General features: G+C 42.3%; 1 protein-coding gene across 1 annotated transcript; it reads left to right on the plus strand.

The window, feature by feature from the left end:
• Positions 1-27,351, plus strand: LOC106578253 (serine/threonine-protein kinase SBK1). Its single transcript, XM_014156911.3, has 5 exons — positions 1-540; positions 657-783; positions 22,282-22,520; positions 24,848-25,050; positions 25,452-27,351. The coding sequence occupies exons 2-5, from the start codon at positions 746-748 to the stop codon at positions 26,292-26,294; spliced, it is 1,323 nt and encodes a 440-aa protein (XP_014012386.1). The 5' UTR covers positions 1-540; positions 657-745; the 3' UTR covers positions 26,295-27,351.
• The last annotated feature ends 205 nt before the right edge of the window (positions 27,352-27,556 follow it).

Raw genomic sequence — 27,556 nt, forward strand, 5'->3', positions numbered from 1 at the left:
CCTCAGCTATCTTGTAGGCTAAATAGAACATATCATCTTTGGGAACAATGAAGCGCTGTCTGGTAGTGCTACAGAGAGATTGAGATTGGGAACAGTTGTGAAAGGGATAGTAAAAAGCTGACCACATATTCCCTTGCTTGGAGTAACAGACAATACCAGCCTGACGCAAAGAGGAGAAATTGAGACACAGTGAATAGGTGGAGATAGAGAGTCGTGTCATTTTCCACGCAGGTTGAAAAGTATGCTGCAAATGAATGCATTTGATGTGGTGCTGAATTGGGTCATGCAGACCACAAGAAAAGCGAAAGACACACACACCCGCCTGCCGTTGCCTTGCAGGTTGAGCGGTGTGCGCTTTCCATAGAGGAACGGATCATCTTGCCACCCATTACCAAACCATAGAAGATAACAGTGTCAATTCTCCAGTGGCACCGAATAATCCAAAACAGAAGAGAGCCTTTACGCACGGAACCAAACAGAGAATTACCAACACAGACGAGAAAACAAGACACAAACCCGGACCGCAATTCAGTTCACACTGTAGGCTATACTTTTTTCAGATAAAATAACACAGCATAATTGTGCTTTTATTATAAACTGTCATATTATTGACTCATTCGTTAATGTTGAAATATGATTCATTTAATTTAAATCAGAATAGATCAAAAACAGGAGATCTCGTCAACCAGACCCCAGTGAATCAACTGGTCAATTGAAGAGTGCAGGTGCTCCTTGCACCGCGCGAATGCAGGACCACGGAGGAGAGAGACAGGTCGCCAGCAGGTGAGTTTCGTTTCAACATCTGATCGGATTATCACACACAGATCATTTGAAAGTTACCTGATTAACATAGGCTAGCCATACATCGTGTAAAATATGATGCAATGGCAACTTAAATCATAAACGCAATGAACCGTTATTTATTGGTCAGTATAGGGTTTGTTTGTTTGTAGGCCTATGATGCTTTAGGCTATATGCATCACAGAGAAAGATCCCTAATATTTTGCTGAAAAAAGTGCATAATTTTTGGTGTAGTCTGAAGATTTCCAGTGGACTTGATTATGGATTATTCATTCAGCAGATTGGGGTCATTAGGCCTATTTCCCATATATATATAAGGAACATTTTCTTTAGACTTTAACTATTCACCATGCAATGTGTTTTCTTTGAGGAAAAGGTGACATCTTCATGATAGCTTTAAGGGGCAAGGGTATGAGGTCAGGTCAATGTAAAAGTGATCTCTTCTGAACCAAACTCACTCCGACAACACCACCATCATTTTCATCCCCCAAAAGGTATTAATCTAGTGCCTGTACATTTTAAATCAGGCAGGGTATCCTTTACCGGGCAGCACTCTGCATTTGCTATTCAGTACCATTATACACAAATAGATTAACAAAATGGGCACTCAGGAGGCATCATAAAGTGAGTGTACACTCTGGTCAGTGGCGGTAATATCTCACTGGTAATGCTCATTTAAATGAGTGTCTGACTCTATTGAACAAAAAACAATAAAAGCTGCAAGCCTTCTGGGGAGTAATGTACTCTAAATGAAACATGATGACAGCGAAGAGTTGGACATTCATTTAATTCACCATGTATTGCTTGATGACAAAACAATACTTCCTTGAATTGACCTTGTATGGCAATAACAGTACCATACTTTGTTTAAACCTGTACACATGTGGAAATTCGCCTATATGGATAGGGCCAAATGTAAATGTTTCTAACTGAATAAATCTAAAAAGCATATTATGACCATGGTAGCAATTGAAAGAGAACACTTTGGAGATTATGGAGAAATTATCAGACCAAAGGTGAGGAGACAACAGTTCTCCTGACTGAAGACTGAATTCAAACATTAAACTGTTAATTTTATGTGCATTTTACATTTACTGTACTTTTTGCAGAATTTGTCAATAATGAAATCTGAAAATACTCTGGATACATTTAGTAACATAATAACAATATTCATGAAAATGTTGGGGTAGGTGCAACATATAAGAAAAAAATATTACAAAGGTTTGAGTGAGAGGCCTAACTGGTGTCTCCAAGTGGACACACATCTGTCCAAACTGTGCACAGTTCCTTCGTAATTTCAATGCACTTTTATGACTCAAGGAAAGCGCCTTCAACTATAAAGGTGCTTTTCTTTTAGCTCTCCTAGCTTTGCCATTGAGGAACTGACGCAGGTAAACTTATTGTTTTCTGTTTGGAACACAGCCCTGCATTCCCACCATCAAACAATTACTGTTGTTGTTGAGGCAATCCCCCAAAAACTTCCATTATAAATCTCAATCTGGGTCAGGTGAGCATCATTTGTGAACATGACTAGCTAAATTAAACTAATATGATCTTACAGTGTTAGGCTTTCACAAGGCACTTCAACTAAACATATTGTAATTTTGGTGCACATAGAATGGACTCATGAATGCAAATTTTCTTCAAAATATGACAAACATAGGCTCATTCTGTTTAGGACAACCCAGGGTCTGACGCATGTCATCCTTGTAACTGTAAATCAAACATAGCGATCATAAATGTTGATATTGTAAATTACATGAGTTTTGAAATATGGAAATGGGAAGTGCACATTTGGACTCACGGGTGTGTGGTTGCATCCAAGGTCAGCCATACAAGGATTGTTATAGCCAAACCAATGATCAAGGACATCAGCTGCACGTCTATGCAATATCATCAGACAAAATGAGAGTGAGAGACAACCAAATAAAACAGACAAACAAGGAATATTCAATGACCTTAAAATACACTATACTGAATTCCAACAATCAACACCTTTATTTATTATCATACGAAGAATGCCTGTGTAAATGGTTAGTGGGTTTGGATGCAGGTGTCACAGATTTCTTCGTCGCTAGATGATATAGCGAAATCATCGTCGGAGAACGTGGACCAATACGCAGAGGAGTTAGTGCTCATCATCTTAATTTATTAAACGAATGTGAACACGGAGGAAAAACAAGAAAACGAAATAAGACTAGTGACAGTTTTACAGGCATAAATAACGCAGTGCAAAATACAACTACCCACGAAACACAAAGACACACACACACCCTACTATATAGGACTCCCAATCAAAGGCAACTCAACACAACTGTCTTCAATTGGCAGCCCCAATTAACTATACATAGAACAACAACCCTAGAACCTATACCAACCACTAACACACCCCACTACACCACACACAAAACCCCATAATACAAAACAAATATACCTCTGCCAAGTCCTGACCAAATATAATACAACTAATACCTAAATATTGGTCAGGACGTGACATTACCCCCCCCTAAAAGTGCATACACTGAATGCACCAACATAAAGAAAACCCAATACCAAAATAAACCCCCTAAACTAAAGGGAGGGAAGGGAGGGTGGCTGCTGTCAACGACGGCACTGTGCTACACCCCCCCTCCCCAACCCACCTATATTGGAGGTGGCTCCGGTTCTGGCCTACTGCCCTCCAGACCGTAGACAGACTTGCTTGGCTTTGGACAGTAGGCAGACTCCTTCGGTTCCAGGTCGTAGGCCGACTCCTTTGGTCCCGGTCTGTAGGCAGACTCATTACAGTCACAGTTACTTGATTCTAATTTGGGATCGTAGCCAGACTCACCCGGTTCTGGGTCACAGGCAGATTCCCTCAGTCCTGGGTCGCAGGCCGACCCCCTTGGTTCCGGGTCGCAGGTATACCCCGTCGGTTCTGGGTCACAAACAGACCCCTTCGGGCAGACAGGCCGCTCTGGCAGCTCCAGGCAGATGGGCCGCTCTGGCAGCTCCGGGCAGACGGGCCGCTCTGGCGGCTCCGGGCAGACGGGCCGCTCTGGCGGCTCCTGACTGGCGGGCAGCTCTGGCGACTCCTGACTGGCGGGCAGCTCTGGCGACTCCTGACTGGCGGGCAGCTCTGGCGACTCCTGACTGGCGGGCAGCTCTGGCGACTCCTGACTGGCGGGCAGCTCTGGCGACTCCTGACTGGCGGGCAGCTCTGGCGACTCCTGACTGGCGGGCGGCTCTGGCGACTCCTGACTGGCAGGCGGCTCTGACGACTCCTGACTGGCGGGCGGCTCTGGCGACTCCTGACTGGCGGGCGGCTCTGGCGACTCCTGACTGGCGGGCGGCTCTGGCGACTCCTGACTGGCGAGCGGCTCTGGCGGCACCAGACTGGTGAGGCTCGGCTGACGCACTAGATGCCTGATGCGTGGGGCTGGTACTGGATGTGCCAGTCTGGGCACACGCACCTTAGGGCTAGTGCGGGGAGCGGGAACAGGCTGAACAGGACTAGGCTGAATATTTGGAAGCTTGGTCCGGGTTGCTGGTACTGGTCGTGCTAGACTGGGAGTACTCACTTCCGGGATACTCCGAGAGGCAGGAACCGGAAAGACTGGGCCATGGACGTGCACAGGTGGCCGTGATCGCACCGCCTGCACAACCCGTCCTGGCTGGAACTAGTAGCCCTGCACAAGCGGGGTGCTGGTACAGGGCGGACTGGGTGTGTGCGTGCGTATGGGCGAGATAGTGCGCACCTCGGCGAAACACGGTGCTCTCCACCTTCTTCGCCCCTTCCTGCACTCACGGGTAGCTGGCTTATGGCTCTTCCTACGCCCAGCCAAACTACCCGTGTGCCCCCCCCAAAAAAAATCTTGGGGGTGCCTCTCCGGCTTCCTAGCCAGACGTGTCCCAACGTAGCATTCCCGTTCCACCCCAGCCTTCTTCCACGGGCCCTCTCCGGCCAGTATCTCTTCCCAAGTCCACTTTTCGGAATAATCCAAATATTCTGCGTCCCGCTCTTTACTCCGCTGCTTGGTCCTGTATAGGTGGGTAGTTCTCACACAGATTTCTTCGTCGCTAGACGATATAGCGAAATCTTCGTCGGAGAACGTGGACCAATACGCAGAGGAGTTAGTGCTCATCATCTTAATTTATTAAACGAATGTGAACACGGAGGAAAAACAAGAAAACGAAATAAGACTAGTGACAGTTTTACAGGCATAATAACGCAGTGCAAAATACAACTAACCACGAAACACAAAGACACACACACCCTACTATATAGGACTCCCAATCAAAGGCAACTCAACACACCTGCCTTCAATTGGGAGTCCAACCCCAATTAACTATACATAGAACAACAACCCTAGAACCTATACCAACCACTAACACACCGCACTACACCACAGACAAAACCCCATAATACAAAACAAATATACCTCTGCCACATCCTGACCAAATATAATACAACTAATACCTAAATATTGGTCAGGACGTGACAGCAGGTTAATGTTTATTGTCATGAGTCTTGTCCTTTTTTTAAATTCTCGTTAGTAGGGACATCAAACGTTCAGCCTGCTGCATAAGACCTATGGATGCTCTAGTCTAGAGCACCTGGTTAAATTGTGCTTAGGAGGATTTTTTGAATCTTAAATGGTTAAACTTGTGAGAAATATTTGATCATTTAAAATATGCAAGTTTGCTTTATTTACTATCATCCTAAATTAAGATATTGAATTATTTTGTCATTTAGCAGACGCTCTTATCCAGAGTGACTTACAAATTGGTGCATTCACCTTATGATATCCAGTGGAACAACCACTTTACAATAGTGCATCTAAATCTTTTAAGGGGGGGGGGGGGTTAGAAGGATTACTTTATGCTATCCTAGGTATTCCTTGAAGAGGTGGGGTTTCAGGTGTCTCCGAAAGGTGGTGATTGACTCCGCTGTCCTGGCGTCGTGAGGGAGCTTGTTCCACCATTGGGGTGCCAGAGCAGCGAACAGTTTTGACTGGGCTGAGCGGGAACTGTGCTTCCTCAGAGGTAGGGAGGCGAGCAGGCCAGAGGTGGATGAACGCAGTGCCCTTGTTTGGGTGTAGAGCCTGATCAGAGCCTGAAGGTACGGAGGTGCCAGTTCCCCTCACAGCTCCGTAGGCAAACACCATGGTCTTGTAACGGATGCGAGCTTCAACTGGAAGCCAGTAGAGAGAGCGGAGGAGCGGGGTGACGTGAGAGAACTTGGGAAGGTTGAACACCAGACGGGCTGCGGCGTTCTGGATGAGTTGTAGGGGTATATAGTCAAAATTGGCTATATTGTAAAAGTTCTGGATTTTTTTGTTGTTGCTTTTTGTTAGGGATAGGCATTAGGGTTAGCAGTGGGGTTAGTGTTAGGTTTAAAATCAAATGTTATGACTTTGTGGCTGTGCTAGCTAGTGACCACTGCAGAGCTGCCTCCAGAACAAGATTAATGACGAAAAAAGCTGACCTGCAGTTTAGACATCCATCTTACTCCAAAACAAAAATGTAACAGTTAAATAAGTAGTGTCTAATACAAATAATAAGCAGAATGTCAGGTGTTAGGGCTGGGCTGGAACAGAAACCTGCACAACCAGTAGATCTCTAGGAGCAAGGATGGCCATGCATGTTCTAGGCCTATGCATTGTTACTTTAACAGAATTGTTGTAGTCCTACAACCAATTTTAACCTCTATGGGCTAGGTGGGACGCTTGCGTCCCACCTACTCAACAGCCAGTGTAATCCCGTGGCGCGTTATTCAAATACCTCACAAATGCAAAAACTTCAATTTTTCAAACTTATGACTATTTTACACCATTTTAAAGACAAGACTCTCGTTAATCTAACCACACTGTCCGATTTCAAAAAGGCTTTACAACGAAAGCAAAACATTAGATTATGTCAGCAGAGTACCCTGCCAGAAATAATCAGACACCCATTTTTCAAGCTAGCATATAATGTCACATAAACCCAAACCACAGCTAAATGCAGCACTAACCTTTGATGATCTTCATCAGATGACAACCCTAGGACATTATGTTATACAATACATGCATGTTTTGTTCAATCAAGTTCATATTTATATCAAAAACCAGCTTTTTACATTAGCATGTGACTAGCATGTAACTAGCATTCCCACCGAACACTGCCGGTGAATTTACTAAATTACTCACGATAAACGTTCACAAAAAACGTAATTATTTTAAGAATTATAGATACAGAACTCCTCTATGCACTCGATATGTCCGATTTTAAAATAGCTTTTCGGTGAAAGCACATTTTGCAATATTCTCAGTAAATAGCCCGGCATCACAGGGCTAGCTATTTAGACATCCAGCAAGTTTAGCCTTCACCAAACTCCGATTTACTATTAGAAAAGTTTGATTACGTTTGGTGTTCTTCGTCAGAATGCACTCCCAGGACTGCTACTTCAATAACAAATGTTGGTTTGGTCCCAAATAATCCATTGTTATATCCAAACAGCGGCGTTTTGTTCGTGCGTTCAAGACACTATCCGAAAGGGTAAATAAGGGTGGCGAGCATGGCGCATTTCGTGACCAAAAATGTCTAAATATTCCATTACCGTACTTCGAAGCATGTCAACCGCTGTTTAAAATCAATTTTTATGCAATTTTTCTCGTAAAAAAGCGATAATATTCCGACTGGGAATCTCCGTTTAGGTAAACAGAGGAAAGAAAACAAAGCATTCGGTCGACGCGGGCACGTGCCTGAGTCTCACAGTACTGTAACCAGCCACTACCCAAACGCGCTACTTTTTTTCAGCCAGAGCCTGCAAAGCCACGATTCAGCTTTTTGCCGCCTTCTGAGAGCCCATTGGAGCCGTAGGAAGTGTCACGTAACAGCAGAGATCCTTTGTTTTGGATAGAGATGGCAAAGAAGGCCAAGAAATGGTCAGACAGGGTACTTCCTGTACAGAATCTTCTCAGGTTTTGACCTGCCATTTGAGTTCTGTTATACTCACAGACACCATTCAAACAGTTTTAGAAACTTTGGAGTGTTTTCTATCCAAAGCCAATAATTATATGCATATTCTAGTTACTGGGCAGGAGTAGTAACCAGATTAAATCGGGTACGTTTTTTATCCAGCAGTGTCAATACTGCCCCCTAGCCCTAACAGGTTAACACAAACGTAGACAGAAAACAATCACCCACAAAACCCCAAAGGAAAAACAGGCTGCCTATGTATGACTCTCAATCAGCAACAACGAACTACAGCTGTTCCTGATTGAGAGCCACACACGGCCGAACCAAAGAAACAAACCAACATAGAAAAATAAACATAGAACGCCCACCCATGTCACACCCTGGCCTAACCAAAATAGAGAACAAAAACCCCTCTCTATGGCCAGGGCGTTACACTGTGCCTTAAAACAGCTTGGAAAATTTCAGAAAATGATGTCATGGCTTTAGAAGCTTCTGATAGGCTAATTGACATCCTTTAAGTCAACTGGAGGTGTACGTGTGGATGTATTTCAAGGCCTACCCTCAAACTCAGTGCCTCTTTGCTTGACATCATGGGAAAATCAAAATAAATCAGCCAAGACCTCAGAAAATAAATTGTAGACCTCCACAAATCTGGTTCATCCTTGGGAGCAATTTCTAAACGCCTGAAGGTACCACGTTCATCTGTACAAACAGTAGAACACAAGTATAAACACCATGGGACCACGCAGCCGTCATTTCGCTCAGGAAGGAGACGCTTTCTGTCTCCAAGAGATGAACGTACTTTAGTGCGAAAAGTGCAAATCAATCCCAGAACAACAGCAAAGGACCTTGTGAAGATGCTGGAGGAAACGGGTACAAAAGAATCTATATCCACAGTAAAACGAGTCCTATATCGACATAACCTGAAAGGCCGCTTAGCAAGGAAGAAGCCACTGCTCCAAAACCGCCGTGGCAGCATCATGTTGTGGGGGTGCTTTGCTGCAGGAGGGACTGGTGCACTTCACAAAATAGAGGGCATCATGAGGGGCTAAATTATGTGGATATATTAAAGCAACATCTCAAGACATCATTCAGGAAGTTAAAGCTTGGTCGCAAGGTTCTTCCAAATGGACAATGATCCCAAGCATACTTCCAAAGTTGTTGCAAAATGGCTTGGAGTGGCCTTCACAAAGCCCTGACCTCAATCCCATAGAAAATGTGTGGGAAAAAATGAAAAAGCGTGTGCGAGCAAGGAGGCCTACAAACCTGACTCAGTTACACCAGCTCTGTCAGGAGGAATGGGACAAAATTCACCCAACTTATTGTGGGAAACTTGTGGAAGGCTACCCAAAACGTTCGACCCAAGTTAAACAATTTAAAGGCAACGCTACCAAATACTTATTGAGTGTATGTAAACTTCTGACCCACTGGGAATGTGATGAAAGAAATAGAAGCCGAAATAAATAATTCGCTCTACTATTATTCTGACATTTCACGTTCTTAAAATAAAGTGGTGATCCTAACTGACCTAAGACAGGGAATTTTTACTAGGATTAAATTCAGGAATTGTGAAAAACTGGGTTTAAATGTATTTGGCTATGGTGTATGTAAATGTCCGACTTCAACTGTATATACAAAAGTATGTGGACACCCCTTCAAATGAGTGAATTTGACTATTTCAGCCACACCCGTTGCTTATAGGAGTATATAATCTAGCACACATCCATGCAATCTCCATAGACAAACATTGGCAGTAGAATGGCCTTACTGAAGAGCCCTGTGACTTTCAACCTGGCACCGTCATAGGATGCCACCTTTCCAAAAGGTCAGTTTGTCAAATTTCTGCCTTGCTAGAGCTGCCCCAGGCAACTGTAAGTGCTGTTATTGGAATGTGGAAATATCTAAGAGCAACAACAGCTCAGCTGCGAAGTGGTAGGCCACACAAGCTCACAGAACGGGACTGCGGAGTGGTGAAGCGCATAGCTCATAAAAATCGTCAGTCCTCAGTTGCAACACTCACTACCGAGTTCCAAACTAACTCTGGAAGCAACGTCAACATAAGAACTGATAGTCGGGAGCTTCATGAAATGGGTTTCCATGGCCAAGCAACCGCACACAAGCCTAAGATCACCATGCGCAATGCCAAGCGTCAGCTGCAGTGGTGTAAAGCTCACCACCATTGGACTCTGGAGCAGTGGAAATGTGTTCTCTGAAGTGATGAATCATGCTTCATCATTTGGCAGTCGGACAGACGAATCTGGGTTTGGCAGATGCCTGGAGAATGCTACCTGCCCGACTGCATAGTGCCAACTGTAAAGTTTGGTGGAGGAGGAACAATGGTCTGAGGGCGGTTTTTCATGGTTTGGGCTACGCCCCTTAGTTCCAGTGAAGGGAAATCTTAACCCTACAGCCAACAAAGACATTCTAGATGATTCTGTGCTTCCAACTTTGTGGCAACAGATTGGGGAAGGCCCTTTCCTGATTCAGCATGACAATGCCCCCGTGTACAAAGTGAGGTCCATGCAGAAATGGTGTGTCAAAATCGGTGTGGATGAACTTGACTGGCCTGCACAGAGCCGTTAACTCAACCCCATCCAACACCTTTGGGATGAATTGGAATGCCAACTGTGAGCCAGGCCTAATTGCCCAATATCTGTTCTCAACCTCACTAATGCTCTTGTGGCTGAATGAAAGCAAGTCCTCACAGCAATGTTTAAACATCTAGTGGAAAGCCTTTCCAGAAGAGTGGAGGCTGCTATATCAGCAAAGGGGGAATAAACTCCATATTAATGTCCATGAGATGTTCGGTGAGCAGGTGTCCACATACTTTTGTAATGTATTTATGAAATAAATTGACCATTGTTTCCAATTAAAATCACAGTAAGGTACTTAATTGTTACCCGGAAATGATTTGATATTGGACCTTTTAAAGTGTAAGAGGGAGATGTCCACTTGAAGTTGCCTAGCTGCATCTATTATCAGAGGAGACAGTTCCCATGGAAATGTAATGTTAATTTCACACCAATATGACTAGAGATGAATAGACACTCAAACAGAACAGAATTGTAAGATAGATGAGACGAGGCAGGAGGGATCAATTATAGATTCAAGACAAACAATGTTTACACTAAACAATGCTACGTTTAGTAAATAACAAAGAGGACATACAGGTAACTGCCGAAATAATGTAAACATTTTATTTTTGTTTTATTTATTAATTTAAAAATAACATTTTAGGGGGTAGATCCGCTTTAATATTACAGATTGTAGCTTCCATCAATGTAATTGTCTGCATCACTTCCAATCCCCCATATATTTCTGGGCATTATATATACAGACACACAGTTGAAGTCGGAAGTTTACATACACCTTAGCCAAAAACATTTAAACTCAGTTTTTCACAATCTTAAAAATTCCCTGTCTTAGGTCAGTTAGGATCACCACTTTATTTTAAGAGTGTGAAATGTCAGAAAAATAGTTAAGAGAGTGATTTATTTCAGCTTTTATTTCTTTCATCACATTCCCAGTGGGTCAGAAGTTTACATACACTCAATTAGTATTTGGTAGAATTGCCTTTAAATTGTTTAAATTTGGTCAAACATTTTGGGTAGCCTTCCACAAGCCTTCCACAAGCTTCCACAAGTTGGGTGAATTTTGTCCCATTCCTCCTGACAGAGCTGGTGTAACTGAGCCAGGTTTGTAGGCCTCCTTGCTCGCACACGCTTTTTCAGTTCTGCCCACACATTTTCTGTTTGATTGAGGTCAAGGCTTTGTGATGGCCACTCCAATAACATTACTTTGTTGTCCTTAAGCCATTTTGCCACAACTTTGGAAGTATGCTTGGGGTCATTGTCCACTTCCTGACTGATGTCTTGAGATGTTGCTTCAATACATCCACATAATTATCCTCCTTCATGATGCCATCTATTTTGTGAAGTGCACCAGTCCCTCCTGCAACATGATGCTGCCACCGCCGTGCTTCACGGTTGGGATGGTGTTCTTCAGCTTGCAAGCATCCCCCTTTTTCCTCCAAACATAATGATGGTCATTATGGCCAAACAGTTCTTTTTTTGTTTCATCAGACCAAGGACATTTTTCCAAAAAGTACGATACATTTAAACGATACATTTAAACTCAGTTTTTTACAATCTTAAAAATTGTGCAGTTGCAAACCATAGTCTGGCTTTTTTATGGCGGTTTTGGAGCAGTGGCTTCCTCCTTCCTGAGCGGCCTTTCATGTTATGGCGATATAGGACTCGTTTTACTGTGGATATAGATACTTTTGTTCCTCCAGCATCTTCACAAGGTCCTTTGCTGTTGTTTTGGGATTGATTTGCACTTTTCACACCAAAGTACGTTCATCTCTTGGAGAGAGAACACGTCTCCTTCCTGAGCGGTATGACGGCTGCGTGGTCCCGTGGTGTTTATACTTGTGTACTATTGTTTGTACAGATGAACGTGGTACTTTCAGGAGTTTGTAAATTAGCTCCCAAGGATGAACCAGACTTGTGGAGGTCTACAAATTATTTTCTGATGTCTTGGCTGATTTCTTTGGATTTTCCCATGATGTCAAGCAAAGAGGCACTGAGTTTGAAGGTAGGCCTTGAAATACATCCACAGGTACACCTCCAATTGACTCAAATGATGTCAATTAGCCTATCAGAAGCTTCTAAATTCATGACATAATTTTCTGGAAAGGCACAGTCAACTTAGTGTATGTAAACTTCTGACCCACTGGAATTGTGATAAGTGAAATAATCTGTCTGTAAACAATTGTTGAAAAAATTACTGTGTCATGCACAAAGTAGATGTCCTAACCGACTTGCCAAAACTATAGTTTGTTAACAATAAATTTGTGGAGTGGTTAAAAAATGAGTTTTAATGACTTTATCCTAAGTGTTTGTACTTCCGACTTCAACTGTGTGTGTGTATATATGTATATATGTAAAATATATTGCTGTTCAAAAGTTTGGGGTCACGTAGAAATGTCCTTGTTTTTGAAAGAAAAGCAAAACATTTTGTCCATTAAAATAACATCAAATTGATCAGAAATACAGTGTTAATGTTGAAAATGACTATTGTAGCTGGAAACGGCTGATTTTTAATGGAATATCTACATTGGCATACAGATGCCTATTATCAGCAACCATCACTCCTGTGTTCCAATGGCACGTTGTGTTAGCTAATCCAAGTTTGTCATTTTAAAAGGCTAATTGAGCATTAGAAAACCCTTTTGCAATTGTGTTAGCACAGCTGAAAACTGTTGTCCTGATTAAAGAAGCAATACAACTGGCCTTCTTTAGACTGGTTGAGTATCTGGAACATCAGCATTTGTGGGTTCGATTACAGGCTTAAAATGACCAGAAACAAAGCACTTTCTTCTGAAACTCGTCAGTCTATTCTTGTTCTGAGAAATGAAGGTTATTCCATGTGAGAAATTGCCAAGAAACTGAAGATCTAGTACAACGCTGTGTACTACTTCCCTCCCACTCCTCTTTCTATTCTGGTTAGAGCCAGTTTGCGCTGTTTTGTGAAGGGAGTCTACCATGGCTATGCTTCCATAGGATGACAGTGCCCCCATCCACAATTGAACACTGTTGGGAGATTCTGGAGAGGCGGCTGAGACAATATTTTTTTCCACCCCATCAACAAAACACCAAATTATAGAATTTTTTGTCAATGTGTCGGTGTCTGGTATAATCTATGCCAAGGTGCATTGAAGCTCTTCTGGGTCGTGGTGGCCCAACTCCCTTTTGACACTTTATGTTGGTGTTTCTTTATTTTGGCAGTTAGCTGTACATGAGACAGATACACAAACTGAGAACAAAAAAGAGACCATTTGGCATTAGTCTCCCAGGATTCAGCTCTATTCTATTCTCAAGCCAAGAGTTTGCTCAGTAAAGGTTGTCTGGCTATTCCACTAGCCATCTCGTGTCTATGCATGTGGAGGTCCAAGCTGTTACCATTTTGATATTTGTGTGTGTGTGCACGTGCACGCTTACACAGGTTCTGTCTGTTTGTTAGTGTGAACCAGAGGAGGTTGGTAGGAGGAGCTATAGGAGGACAGGCTCATTTTAATGGCTGGAATGGAATTAATGGAATGGTATCAAACATATGGAAGCCACATGTTTGACTCCGTTCCATTTATACCAATCCAGCCCTTACAATGAGCCCGTCCTCCTATAGCTCCTCCCACCAGCCACATCTGGTGCAGACTATTCTGGATCTTAAAGGGTATGTTTTTGTCCGTTAGGGGCATTCTGGGCTTTAAAGGGGATATCTTCCCACTGGGCACACCACATCATTGCAACATGGAGAATTGGGTAATATTTGGCAGATATGTTAAGCAATGAGATTCCAACCTATTTTGACCCACTCAAAAAGACAGCCAAAAGTTTGTTGAATTCCCAATGTGTTATCACTATGCTTTCAAACATCGAAAAGCACCACCAAATTCCAATGGAAAATCAATGTCTGATTTTTGGTTTACTTATCACGTAAATGTGTTATCGCTGCACTTTCAACCATTTTTAAAAGCACAACAAAGTTAAAATGGGAATACAATGTCAGAAATGTTGTTTATTTATACAACAACTTAACTTATTTGGGCTAGGGGGCAGTATTTTCACATCCGGATAAAAAACGTACCCGATTTAATCTGGTTACTACTCCTGCCCAGTAACTAGTATATGCATATAATTATTGGCTTTGGATAGAAAACACCCTAAAGTTTCTAAAACTGTTTGAATGGTGTCTGTGAGTATAACAGAACTCCTATGGCAGGCAAAAACCTGAGAAGATTTCATGCAGGAAGTGGCCTGTCTGACAAGGTGTTGTTGTTCTTGCTTCTGTTTATTGAAGAGTCAGGATCTTAGCTGTAACGTGACACTTCCTACGGTTCCAATAGGCTCTCAGAGCCTGGGAAAAACCTGAACGATGACGACGCAGCCTCAGGCTGAAACACATAATCGCCTTTGCCAAGTGGTCTATCAGAGGACAATGGAATTAGGCGCATGCCCGATTCGACCCCGTGCAGTATTTTCTTTCGGCTGTTTACCTAATTGCAGATTCCCGGTCGGAATATTATCGCTTTTTTACGAGAAAAATGGCATAAAAATGTATTTTAAACAGCGGTTGACATGCTTCGAAGTACGGTAATGAAATATTTAGAAATCTTTTGTCACGAAATGCGCCGTGCGCATTTGGGATAGTGTCTGGAACGCACGAACAAAACGTCGCTGTTGGAACATAACTATGGATTATTTTGGACCAGACCTACATTTGTTATTGAAGTAGAAGTCCTGGGAGTGCATTCTGACGAAGAACAGGAAAGGTAATCAAACTTTTCTAATAGTAAATGGGATTTTGGTGAAGGCTAAACTTGGTGGGTGTCTAAATAGCTAGCCCTGTGATGCCGGGCTATCTACTCAGAATATTGCAAAATGTGCTTCATCCGAAAAGCTATTTTAAAATCGGACATATCGAGTGCATAGAGGAGTAATGTATCTATAATTCTTAAAATAATTGTTATGCTTTTTGTGAACGTTTATCGTGAGTAATTTAGTAAATTGTTAGTAAATTCCCCGGAAGTTTGCGGGGGGTATGCTAGTTCTGAACGTCACATGCTAATGTGAAAAACTGGTTTTTGATATAAATATGAACTTGATTGAACAAAACATGCATGTATTGTATAACATAATGTCCTAGGTGTGTCATCTGATGAAGATCATCAAAGGTTAGTGCTGCATTTCGCTGTCTTCTGGGTTTTTGTGACATTATATGCTATCTTGAAAAATGGGTGTCTGATTATTTCTGGCTGTGTACTCTGCTGACATAATCTAATGTTTTGCTTTCGTTGTAAAGCCTTTTTGAAATCGGACAGTGTGGTTAGATTAACGAGAGTCTTGTCTTTAAATAGCTGTAAAATAGTCATATGTTTGAGAAATTGATGTAATAGCATTTCAAAGGTTTTGAAAATCGCGCCACAGGATTCAACTGGCTGTTACGTAGGTGGGACGAATTCGTCCCGCCGGTCCTAGACAGGTTAATGTGTTATCACTGTGCTTCATCTAATAGCACAATCAAATGACCTGGATTGCAGTTGAGATTACATTGAAGTACATGGTGCAAGTGATCAATGCCGTTTGAGATTCTGCACAGATTATTACAGCAATTGTGAAGATTTCCACAGACCTGCGACCCTGAACATGGAGGCTTTCTATGTATATGATTACATAAGAAGACATTTATTGTTACAGTAATCTCAAAATGTGGTCATGGATGTGTTACTCATTTTAAGGTTGAATAAATAATGTTACATTAGTTTGTCAGGTATCCGTAACATTAGACTATTTACTGTCTTAGAAAAGTAATACTGAATTGTGCTTGGTTGTCCAACATTTGAAGGAGAAGCTCCATCTCTGCCACTGAGTCTGGCTATAATTCCACTTTGTCTACAAATTCATAATTCATATGTTGGACTCCCGTTCCCCTTTCAACCAAAACCAAAAAGTTAAAGAATAAGACTAAATCAAATCAAACTTGAATGCACTTTTAAATATATTTTGATTTAATCCTATTCTTAGATTTTTGGTTGAGATGGAGACGTAACTCCAACATATTTATTATTAACGTGTAGATTCCATTTGACATCAACCAAAGCTAGAAACCCTAGGCCTAAATCTGTTGTCTAGTTTTTGTTTAATCCTGGGATGAATTTAAACAATAGCTATTGATGACTTACCAAACGCTATATAGGCCTAAATAGCTTCATTGATGATGTATGATTGATAAAGTATGGTTCCATTTAACTTGCTCTGTTGAACCTACCCTTTGGAATGACTTCGATAGGAACAGTAAATGTATTATGTGGAGATTTCTCGACATCATTCTCATGATAGCACAGTGGTTATAGTCAGTGACAAATATCAAAGCTAAGAAGGGTTTGGTTAAAACCTTGAATGGGAGACCGAAGGGATAGCTGTAGATATATAAACTCTCCAGTAGGAGGTGCTGCCCAGCCTGTAGTTTTTTTCTTATAGTGGATTTTACGTTGAATATCTGACATTGTTTCAAAGGTACAAATTCAACATATTTTATATAAGGTTTGTCTATGTTGAGAATTGGTTACCATGATGAATGACATAATCCTGTGGTTGAAATTTTACCCTCAAAATAAAAGTTTACGTTTATGACTTTTTTCAATTCCAATGTATTTTCCACATCGATTCCACATCACAATTCATTGAAACAATGTTTATTTTAACCAATTTCTGCACAGTGGATTGTCTGTTAGGGTTAGCGATGTAGTGCTGCGCTGACTGCTGCTGGAGAGGTCGTTTTTCAGTTCACAGCACATTAAACAATAATGCAGAAAATATGTAATTGCTGCATATGGTGATCTCTAGAGTCTAGTCTTGAGCAATGAAGGTTCAGAGGTGCTAAGAATGACATTTTTTATTTTTTTATTTCACCTTTATTTAACCAGGTAGGCTAGTAGAGAACAAATTCTCATTTGCAACTGCGACCTGGCCAAGATAAAGCAAAGCAGTTTGATACAACAACACAGAATTACACATGGAATAAACAAACATACAATCAATAATACAGTAGAAAATGTCTATACACTGTGTGCAAGGGAGGTAAGGCAATAAATAGGCCATGGTGGCGATGTAATTACAATATAGCAATTAAACACTGCAGTGATAGATGTGCAGAAGATGAATGTGCAAGTTGAGAAACTGGGGTGCAAAGGAGCAAGATAGATAAATAAATACAGTATGGGGATGAGGTAGTTGGATGGGCTATTTACAAATGGGCTATGTACAGGTGCAGTGATCTGTGAGCTGCTCTGACAGCTGGTGCTTAAAGTTAGTGAGGGAGATATGAGTCTCCAGTTTCAGTGATTTTTGCAGTTTGTTCCAGTCATTGGCAGCAGAGAACTGGATGGCAAGGCAGCCAAAGGAGGGATTGGCTTTGGGGGTGACCAGTGAAATATACATGAATAGGAAATGTGAGACTAGAGTAGATCTGCAATCTGCTCACCCATTTTAATGGCAGCCATACTGAATTATCTAATTGACATACCTATATTGAAGTGTTTTGATCCAAGTAGTGAAATTTGTGTATGAATCATTTGAGTATGCAGACTCTTTTTAGTTATTTTACTGGCTCAATAAACTCTGGGACATGAGGATCTCACACAAGTGAAATCCCTATATATCCATGCTGGGCAGAATGGGAGCGCAGTGGGGCATGTGGCCTTAGCTGAACACTAATGTTGAGTCGTGAGGAAAGAGGCCCGGTGGAGACGCTCGGCCTCCCTCACGCAGAGCCGCAGCTGCTCTCTGGGAGATATGGGAACACAATGGTCCTTTGATAGTGTCACTGCAGGACTGTGTGCACATGGGCACACACACACAAATGAGTGCACAGACACACACACAAACAAACACATGCGGTACACACACACACACCAATATATGTGCAAACTGAGCTCACATAGTCACACACTTGTACACACTCAAACATTCACAACACATTCAGTGCACGCATTCATCCAAACCCAGACTCACACATAACCCTCTATCAACACACCCACAAAGCACTTTGCAGGATCCCCATTTCCCGGTTCCTATTTAGAACATTATACTGCAGCTGATGGCATCTCTCTTCCCTTCATCCCATTCTGGGTCTCTTAATCATGTTCTGCAAAGGAAATGAGGTGGCTGCGTCTTAGGTTCGGAGGTGTTTTTGTCTTAGTGGAGGCTGAGTAATGCAATTAGATTTGATGCCGGAGTGTTGCATGTTCCCCCCCTGGAGCCCTACGCGGCTGCAACTACAGCTAGCCAGCTAGCGCTTAAGGAGTGCCAGTAAACAAACAGTCTCTCATCTACTGGGTTCATTATGATTGATGGGTCAGGAGTGGGATGGGGAGTCCGGTCTACTCAATCAGTTGAAACATTTTTTTAACTCAACCTGTTCAAAGCTATTTTTTTATAACAGCAAATGAGCTACATATACAATGAGTATACAATAACATTTTAAGGACACCTGCTCTTTCCATGACATAGACTAACCAGGTGAATCCAGGTGAAAGCTATGATCCATTATTGATGTCACTTGTTAAATCCACTTCAATCAGTGTAGATGAAGGGCAGGAGACAGGTTAAAGAAGGATTTTTAAGCCTTGAGCCAATTGAGACATGGATTGTGTATGTGTGCCATTCAGAGGGTGAATGTGCAAGACAAAATATTTGAACGGGGTATGCATTGTCTATGCAGTATATACTGCATAGACAATGCACTGTACAGTTTTCACTCCTAGGCAGAAGACGTGCTGTGACTTATGTTTATTTCTCGGTCTTGGCTCTAATCGTGACTGAGTAAAGGAGTATATGTGTTCTGATAGAAGATACTTAGTGAGGCACACTCATATTTTGGCCTTGTTTAGTCCCAGCGTGTGAAGATCTGGCAGCTCCAAATAGATGCACCCTACTGCAGTTTCTTCCCTCTAATTAATAATGTAATATTTATTACTTTCTTCCCACAAGATAGCTGAGTAATCTTAATTGGACGAGAGGAAGAACAAAGAACAAAAGCTGGGCTGTGGAGGGAGGGAGAAAGAGCCTTCAGTGAACTAGTCTCTTTGTCTGTGTGTGTGCGTATGTATGTGTGAGAGAGATTGCTCGCTTACCAATGGCCCATCTGTGTGGGAAATACACACTGATGGGGTGTGTGAGTGTTGTGATATCCATGCACAACAGATGACATCTCCGTGTGAGATCAGCCTTATCAATAACCCTATCTGTGTGTACAATACGTAACCACACAGCACATAAAAACAGTCACACACAATGACAAGATTAATATGTTAGTTTGTTTGTTTGTTAAGTCCGCCTTGCATTCCAATTAACCTGCATGGGCTAGGGGGCAGTATTTTCACGGCCGGATGAAAAACGTACCCAATTTAAACAGGTTACTACTCTGGCCCAGAAACTAGAATATGCATATTATTAGTAGATTTGGATAGACAACACTCTGAAGTTTCTAAAACTGTTTGAATGGTGTCTGTGAGTATAACAGAACTCATATGGCAGGCAAAAAACTGAGAAAAAGTCAACCAGGAAGTGGAGGATCTGAGAATTGTAGTTCCTCTTTCTAGTCCCTTTCGAAACTACAGTATCTGTGGGGTTACGTTGCACTTCCTAAGGCTTCCATTGGCTGTCAACAGCCTTCAGAAAGTGGTTTGAGCATTCTCCAGTCACTGGGCAGATAATAGGAGCTCAGTTACTGAGTGGACTGCCTGGCAATAAAGGGATTGGATATGCTCGATCCCACGCGCGCGCTATTGTCCGGTTGGAATATTATCGCAATTTTACGTAAAAAATACCATAAAGATTGATTTTAAACAGCGTTTGACATGCTTCTAAGTACGGTAATGGAACATTTTGACTTTTCGTCTCTGGTTCCGCGCTCGCGCGTTATGCCTTTGGATAGTGCTCTAAACGCACGAAAAAAACCGGAGGTATTTGGACATAAATATGGAGTATTTTGAACAAAAACAACATTTCTTGTGGAAGTAGCAGTCCTGGGAGTGCATTCTGACAAAGATCAGCAAAGGTAAGAGAATATTTCTAATACTAATTCTGAGTTTAGGTGCCCCGAACTTGGCGGGTGTCTGTATAGCTTTCTGTGATGGTGAGCTATGTACTCAGAATATTGAAAAATGTGCTTTCTCCGTAAAGCTATTTTAAAATCTGACACAGCGGTTGCATCCAGGAGTAGTCTATCTATTATTCTTTAAATAATTGTTATATATTTTGTCAACGTTTATGATGAGTATTTTTGTAAATTGATGTGCACATTCACTGGAAGTTTGGTGGGAATACATTTTCTGAACATCACGCGCCAATGTAAAATGCAGTTTTTGGATATAAATATTAACTTTATCGAACAAAACATACATGTATTGTGTAACATAATGTCCTAGGAGTGTCATCTGATGAAGATCGTCAATGGTTAGTGCTTCATTTAGCTGTGTTTTGGGTTTTATTGACACATGTCCTTGCTTGGAAAATGGCTGTGTGATTATTGTTGTCTATGTACTCTCCTAACATAATCTAATGTTTTGCTTTCACTGTAAAGTCTTTTTGAAATCGGACAATGTGGTTACATCAAGGAGAAGTGTATCTTTAAAATGGTGTAAAATAGTTGTATGTTTGAGAAAGTTGAATTATGACATTTTGTTGTTTTTGAATTTGCCGCCCTGATATTTCACTGGCTGTGTCCCGCAGGTGCTAGCGTCCCACGTAGCCCATAGAAGTTAACTCATCTTTTTTTCTTTTATATATATACATTTTTTATTGAAGTTTTACAAAATGTACATCAATGTAAGTACAAAGATTTTACCATATCCTAACCACCCTCCCTTCCTCCCTCTACACAAGATCCCCCAGTCCCTTCCCTACCTCTCCGCCCTACCTCAGTCCCCCCACCTCAATTCCAAGCACTCACCCCATATACCCAACCCACCCCACACCCTCCTTCAGGTCCCAGAGATAATGTGAAGTGTTGTTAGATCAAATCCTTTTTCATATCCTAAAAAGGTCCATATAGCATGCACGATCGATTTTGTATTTCCACTCGTTCAATTCGCAAAGAAAGGAATCTGTGAAAATCTCACCCTAAACGTTGTTTCAACCAGTCAAATCGCATTCGTATGTATTCCTCAGAGATCCTAGAACGTAGTTGACCATGATGTCCTTCTGGACTGACTGGAGAGTTGGGTTGGCCTCTCCGGTCCAGTTCTAAATTGGTTTAGGACCTATTTAACCAGTCAAGAGTTTTCTGTCACCCTTGGTGACCATAACTCAGAGAAAATACATAATACATGTGGCGTTCCACAAGGTATGATTTGGCGTCCGGTACTGTTCAGTTTTTATATATGTTACCTCTTGGCAGCATTATCGGAAAGCACAGCATTGATTTTCACTGCTACGCAGACGATACACAACTTTACATTTCTGTGGCACCAGAGGATTTTAGCTCCACGGATAAATTATTAGACTGTATTAGTGATTTAAATACTTTGATGGCTCACAACTTCCTCCAGCTAAATCAAGACAAGACCGAGGTACTTATTGTTGGAGCCAAAGCACAGAGAGAGAATCAAGCCGCGTATTTTAATTCACAGGCAAAAAAGATAAAACACCAGGTAAAAAAACCTTGGTGTTATTTTAGATTCTGAACAAACTTTCAAGTCACATATTAGGAATGTGACCAAAATAGCTTTTTACCACCTGAGGAACATTGCCAAGAGCTGGCCGTTTCTCTCTACGGCTGATACAGAGACTTTATTACTTCAGGTAGCCTAGTGGTTAGAGCGTTGGGCCACACACACTGAATGACATTCAAGGTCAAGTTGTCACATTTATGTGTGTTATCGCCAATAAGCCTGCTGTATTTAGCGTAACACAGTTTTTCTTGTCTCAGACACATGAATTTATGTTGTCTGTTTGTGTTTTGTTCTGTCCCTAGTCTTCCCCACAGCGTCAAGGTGAGCCTGTCTCTGTTGGGGCCGGGCCGGGTGGGTGGTGGAGGCTCTCCCAACTCCAAGGTGGGCTACTGCGGTGGTGGAGGGGTGCCCGTGGAGGACATGCAGGCCCTGGCCATTACCTCCCTGCCGGGTGCAGACGTGGCAAAACACTACGAGCACATCCGCGAGCTGGGCAAGGGCACCTATGGCAAGGTGGACCTGGTGGCACACCGCACACAGGGTGAGTCAGAGGGCATGGGTGTGGTGAAGGGACATTGTTGGCGGCAAAAGTTTCCATAGAGTTTACATGTCAACGGTCAATGAAAAAGGGCACTACCGTGACAGGGGATTGTGAGGTCAAAGGTCACCATAGTGTAAGATGTCAGGGTGACAGGGCTATTCAGGTTGAAAGTTAAGTACAAGGTTACATGCCATTCAACTGAAGAGGGCATTAGACTGGGTAAAAGTGAAGGCCTTAATGCTCAAATCAGTTTTGTTTTTCAAATCCATTTTGGACTAAACTACAAGTGACCAAATCGGGTTTGTGTGTGTTCAGACAGCAGTCATTTGCTGAGAAGGCTACCATAGTTGTCATAGTAATGACGGGTATGTGTGCAGTGGTGTAGGCTGATTTGTGATGGTGCTCATGCTTCCTCTCACTCAGAAGTTATGTAGCAAGCTCAGATGACAATGCCTGCCATGGACGTTTCCCAGTTGCTTTGAATGTTCAAAATCATAGGGTAAGAACACTTTCAAAGCCTCAAAGGATGATGATCCAACTTTCAAAACAAGTCCTTTTTGGCTAGACACAACAGTCAACTAGGCAGCAAAGTAGCTGTTTAGCTTTCTAGCACGTTCAGTAATTAGTTTTTTTAAGCAATTAACAAGTCAGTTATCTACCACATGTTCTTGTCAAACTGTCAACAGAGTAGCTAGCAAATGTCAAGATATGCCAAATAAGAGTCTAAAAACCACTTGAGGGCAAATAAATCAGATTTTACCATTCAGTCACATGGCCAGGAATCAGATTTCTGACTTCAAACCACCTACGAAGGTGGCATACGAATGTGGCTTGAAATATCCGATTCCATGTGCTTTTTGGCTGTTCAGACTGCAGGAAAAATAACAGATTCGAATTGTATCAGATACACAGAATCAGGCATATTTAGTTCAATTCACTTAATACATGTCAGTTAAGTTTATATTGCCTTGCCTAAGATATTTCTCTGATACTGTACAGCAAGGTTATAATAATAAACTGAAACTAAAAGTAATCATGAAAAAACGATTTAGTAAACTGAGATAAAAGAATTAACAAACCCATTTGAAAAACTAAAAATATACTGAAACTATTATCTTTGTCTCCAAAACAAACTAAAATAAAATGTTAGATTTTTACCCCCAAAGCTTAGACAAAAACTAATGGGGTTTTCAAGCTACTGAATCTGACAGGTAAATGCTGCCAGGAGATGCCAATGTTTCAAATAGGTCTAGTTTGTATCACTATTAGTCTCTCTGGACAGACCGGTTATAATACTTCAAGGTCTGGGATATCTGAGATGACATCACTATCATTAGCTATCACTAGAAAAAATCGTTAGGTTGCTAACTTGATTCTTCTTATATGTCCTACTGAGGTGAAAAAGCATTTGATTGGTGTAAATATGGGCGAGAGAGTTTCCTTCCACAATATTTTTTTGCACCAGTTTCAGCACTGTTCCTTTTAAATCCTACTCACATTGATATTTATTTTATCATTTAAAGAGCCAAAGCATTTTCCCCACCACAAGCTGAGGGATGGCTCTGGAGAAATGTAACCACTCTCAAATTCATAGACAGCGCTATGGAAACAAGAACTGACCATCCATGATATCACAATTATAGTTTTAACCATGCTTTGAGGCTTTACAGTGTTTGTTTACATTTACTTTGTTTACAAACATGAAGTAAAACAAGCTTATATTTTGAGTTCTGATGGGGAATAACAGTTTAACTAAGCTCATGAGGCATTTATAAATTATATTATTCAAGAATCAATATCATTTAATTTAAGTAAAACATGTATGAAGCAACTGCTGATTGCCCCTTTAAACCTAACCCAACCTATGACCTGATCTATCACCTTATGTATTGCTGCCCCCTGGAAAAAACACACACACAAAAACTATACAACACAAATGGCACCTAGCCTGGCCCACGCATGCTTTCTGTCTCTAACACTAAAACTGTAACGTAATAATATAAAAATGAAATAATAATTACTTTATACAACTGAAACAGGTCTAAAAACTAATTGAAACTAAACTGAATTCCAAATACAAATCCCAACACTAATAGAAATAAAAACGAATATAAAAAACTATAATAATCTTGCTATACAGAATGTTGATACAGTATGTGAGTTGTTGTAACGTATTTAACTCAGGCGTGTGTGTGAGCGTGTGCTTGCTTCTGTGTGCGTGCGTGTGTCTGCCTGTCTATCTTCTGAAATGTTGCCAAACACATTTCCCTATTGGACATTAAAGTATTAATTCATTAATTCTGTCCATCACTGTGTGTACATATCAGGCACCAAAATGGCTCTGAAGTTTGTGACCAAGAGCAAGACGAAGCTGAAGAGCTTCTTGAGGGAGTACAGCCTGACGGGAACACTGAGCTGCAGCCCATTTATCATCAAAGTCCTGGACGTACTCTTCGAGACCGAGGATAGCTACGTCTTTGGACAGGAGTATGCCCCCGCTGGAGACCTGTTCGACATCATTCCTCCCCAGGTACCTTACTGGTACTGGATTGTACTTATCTCCACACCAATCACTGTTCTCCCACACCCTAGCCAATCAAACACAGTGTTTCAAAGCACTGTGGTTCTGGGATTGGAACCTTGTCCTTACTCAGACTTGAGCTGCATACTCATTTAGTGTACTGTAGGGCTCTCGTTTAATTTCAGTGGAGGGACTGGTACCCAGACTCAAAGGTTCTTATTCTAGGTTGTTAAAGATGAGTGCAATATAACGCTTAACAAGAGCCTCTTTGTCCCACTTTAGTCCCTCTACACCTCTATTCTATTTCTTTCTCATTTCATTTATTGTACTTCGTTTTCCTCCCCTACTGTAAAATCTAAAACTGACACCACTTTCTCTTTCTTCACTCCTTCCTCCTCTCCTCCCTGTAGGTGGGTCTTCCGGAGGAGATGGTTAAGCGCTGTATGCAGCAGCTGGGTCTGGCTCTGGACTTCATGCACAGCAAGAACCTGGTGCACCGTGACGTCAAGCCCGAAAATGTGCTCCTCTTCGACCGCGAGTGCCGACGCGTCAAGCTGGCTGACTTTGGCATGACGCGGAGAGTGGGCTGCCGGGTGAAGCGCGTGAGTGGCACCATCCCGTACACAGCGCCGGAGGTGTGCCGCGCCAGTCGTGCCGAAGGCTTCCTGGTGACCACCAGTCTGGACATCTGGGCGTTTGGAGTGCTTGTCTTCTGCATGCTGACCGGTAACTTCCCCTGGGAGGCAGCGCTGCCTACTGACGCATTCTATGAGGAGTTCAGGCGCTGGCAGCGGGCGGAGTATCCCACGGCGGCCTACCCATCCCAGTGGCGCCGCTTCACTGACGACGCCCTGCGCATGTTCCAGCGGCTGCTAGCTGCCGAACCTGAGAAGCGATGCGGCGTGAAGGACGTCTTCTGCTTTGTCAAGTACGAGCTGGTCAGCGAGCTCCGACGCCGTGCCTCCTACCAAGCCAAGCGAGGCGAGAGGTCCAGTTCATCTGGTGTATGCCCTGCAGGCTGCACCTCTACCTCCTCTTTGTCCTCCTCCTCATTGCGTTCCCACAGACACCCAGAGCCCTCCACTCCCCCAGGAACAACCTCCCTCTTGCGCCCAGCGCCCCTGAAGAGGAGCGTCCTCTCTGACCCCCACTCCCCTCAGGAGGAGTCTCCTGGCCAGCACCACTCTTCTCTTGGTCGAGAGAAGACCAAGGGCCAGATGGTGATGGCTACTGCTATAGAGATCTGTGTCTGACAGAGACTGGATGAGCAGTGGTATCTGTGGGCGTTGCCATGGCGATAGGAACCTGCGCAAGGTACTTGTAACGGCCATTTTGACTGGAGTTAAAGGTTGACGTATTAGAACGCTGCCGAGAAGAAGCCCAATGTCGAATTCTTGACTGTGACACAGATTGGTATCAGCACTCAAGGCAGTACATTCTTGGACAAGTCATCACTAGCGCATGCGTTTGTAATTTTTTGATTTCTGACCTTAGACTGTTTTCTGAGTTGGAGAAGCAACATTCAAGAGTCCACTAACTAACGTCGTTTTTTTCACAGCAACTCGTTCCACTGTTCAGCTATTTTGCTTCTTAGTACACACATTAACACTGCTAATGATGCTAATAGAAACAGTTCTAGCCATTTCTTAACATTGGGTTCAGTAGAAACACTCAATGCTCCCTGACGTCACATTTCCATTCTGCCTCCTTTCTCCCTAATTTCTCTTATTTTTATATTTCTTCTTCTGCTTCTCTCTCTATATATATAAATACCTTTGACCTGGGGAGGCCCAAACCTTAGCTGATCTAGTGACATGCTGTAGAAAACTAGCTGATCAGAGGGCCAGCGATCCAATAGGTCAAACTGATCTTCTATCTGACTGACATATCACTGAACGAATGGGATTCCACGGCAGTTCCGGCCATTTCCAAATTGTGAAAATGGCTATGGACATAGGGGAGAATGATTGTTTTTCAAAAGGAGAAAATATGTGAAGGTGACTCTCCAATGTAGCAGTTACTATGACAATGGGACATTGCTCATCTAGACTGTCTGAACTGAGACAGGACCCGGCTGTCAGACATCTCAGGACATCTCAGCGGTTACTTCCTGTCTCAGAGTAACTTCCTGTTGAGGGTTACAGGTGATTTCCTGTAGTAGACCAATGTTTAAAAGGACACATTTCATTCTGTAACAGTGCGCTAATTAGTTCATACAGGCATCTTCCAATGTGAAAAGAAATGAGAAAATATATAATTGCTTCTGTTGACATTCAAATGCTTGGAAACTGTTATAGAAGAGAGGGAGTGTTTATTTTATATTTGCTGTGTGTGGGGGGAGGGGGGGGGGGCTTTGGGTGGGTGGGTGTTTGAACAACTAAAACACAATCTCTTTGTAAAGGGGAGAATAAAAAAGAAAAGTGCGTTATAGATATTTACTATGTTAAGCGCCACACTGTATTATTGTCAGGTAGTTCAACCATGTAGCTCTATTAATATTGTTTACTACTGGGAG

The sequence above is a fragment of the Salmo salar genome, chromosome 19, assembly GCF_965601325.2.
Source record: "Salmo salar chromosome 19, fSalSal1, whole genome shotgun sequence".
Lineage (NCBI taxonomy): Eukaryota > Metazoa > Chordata > Actinopteri > Salmoniformes > Salmonidae > Salmo > Salmo salar.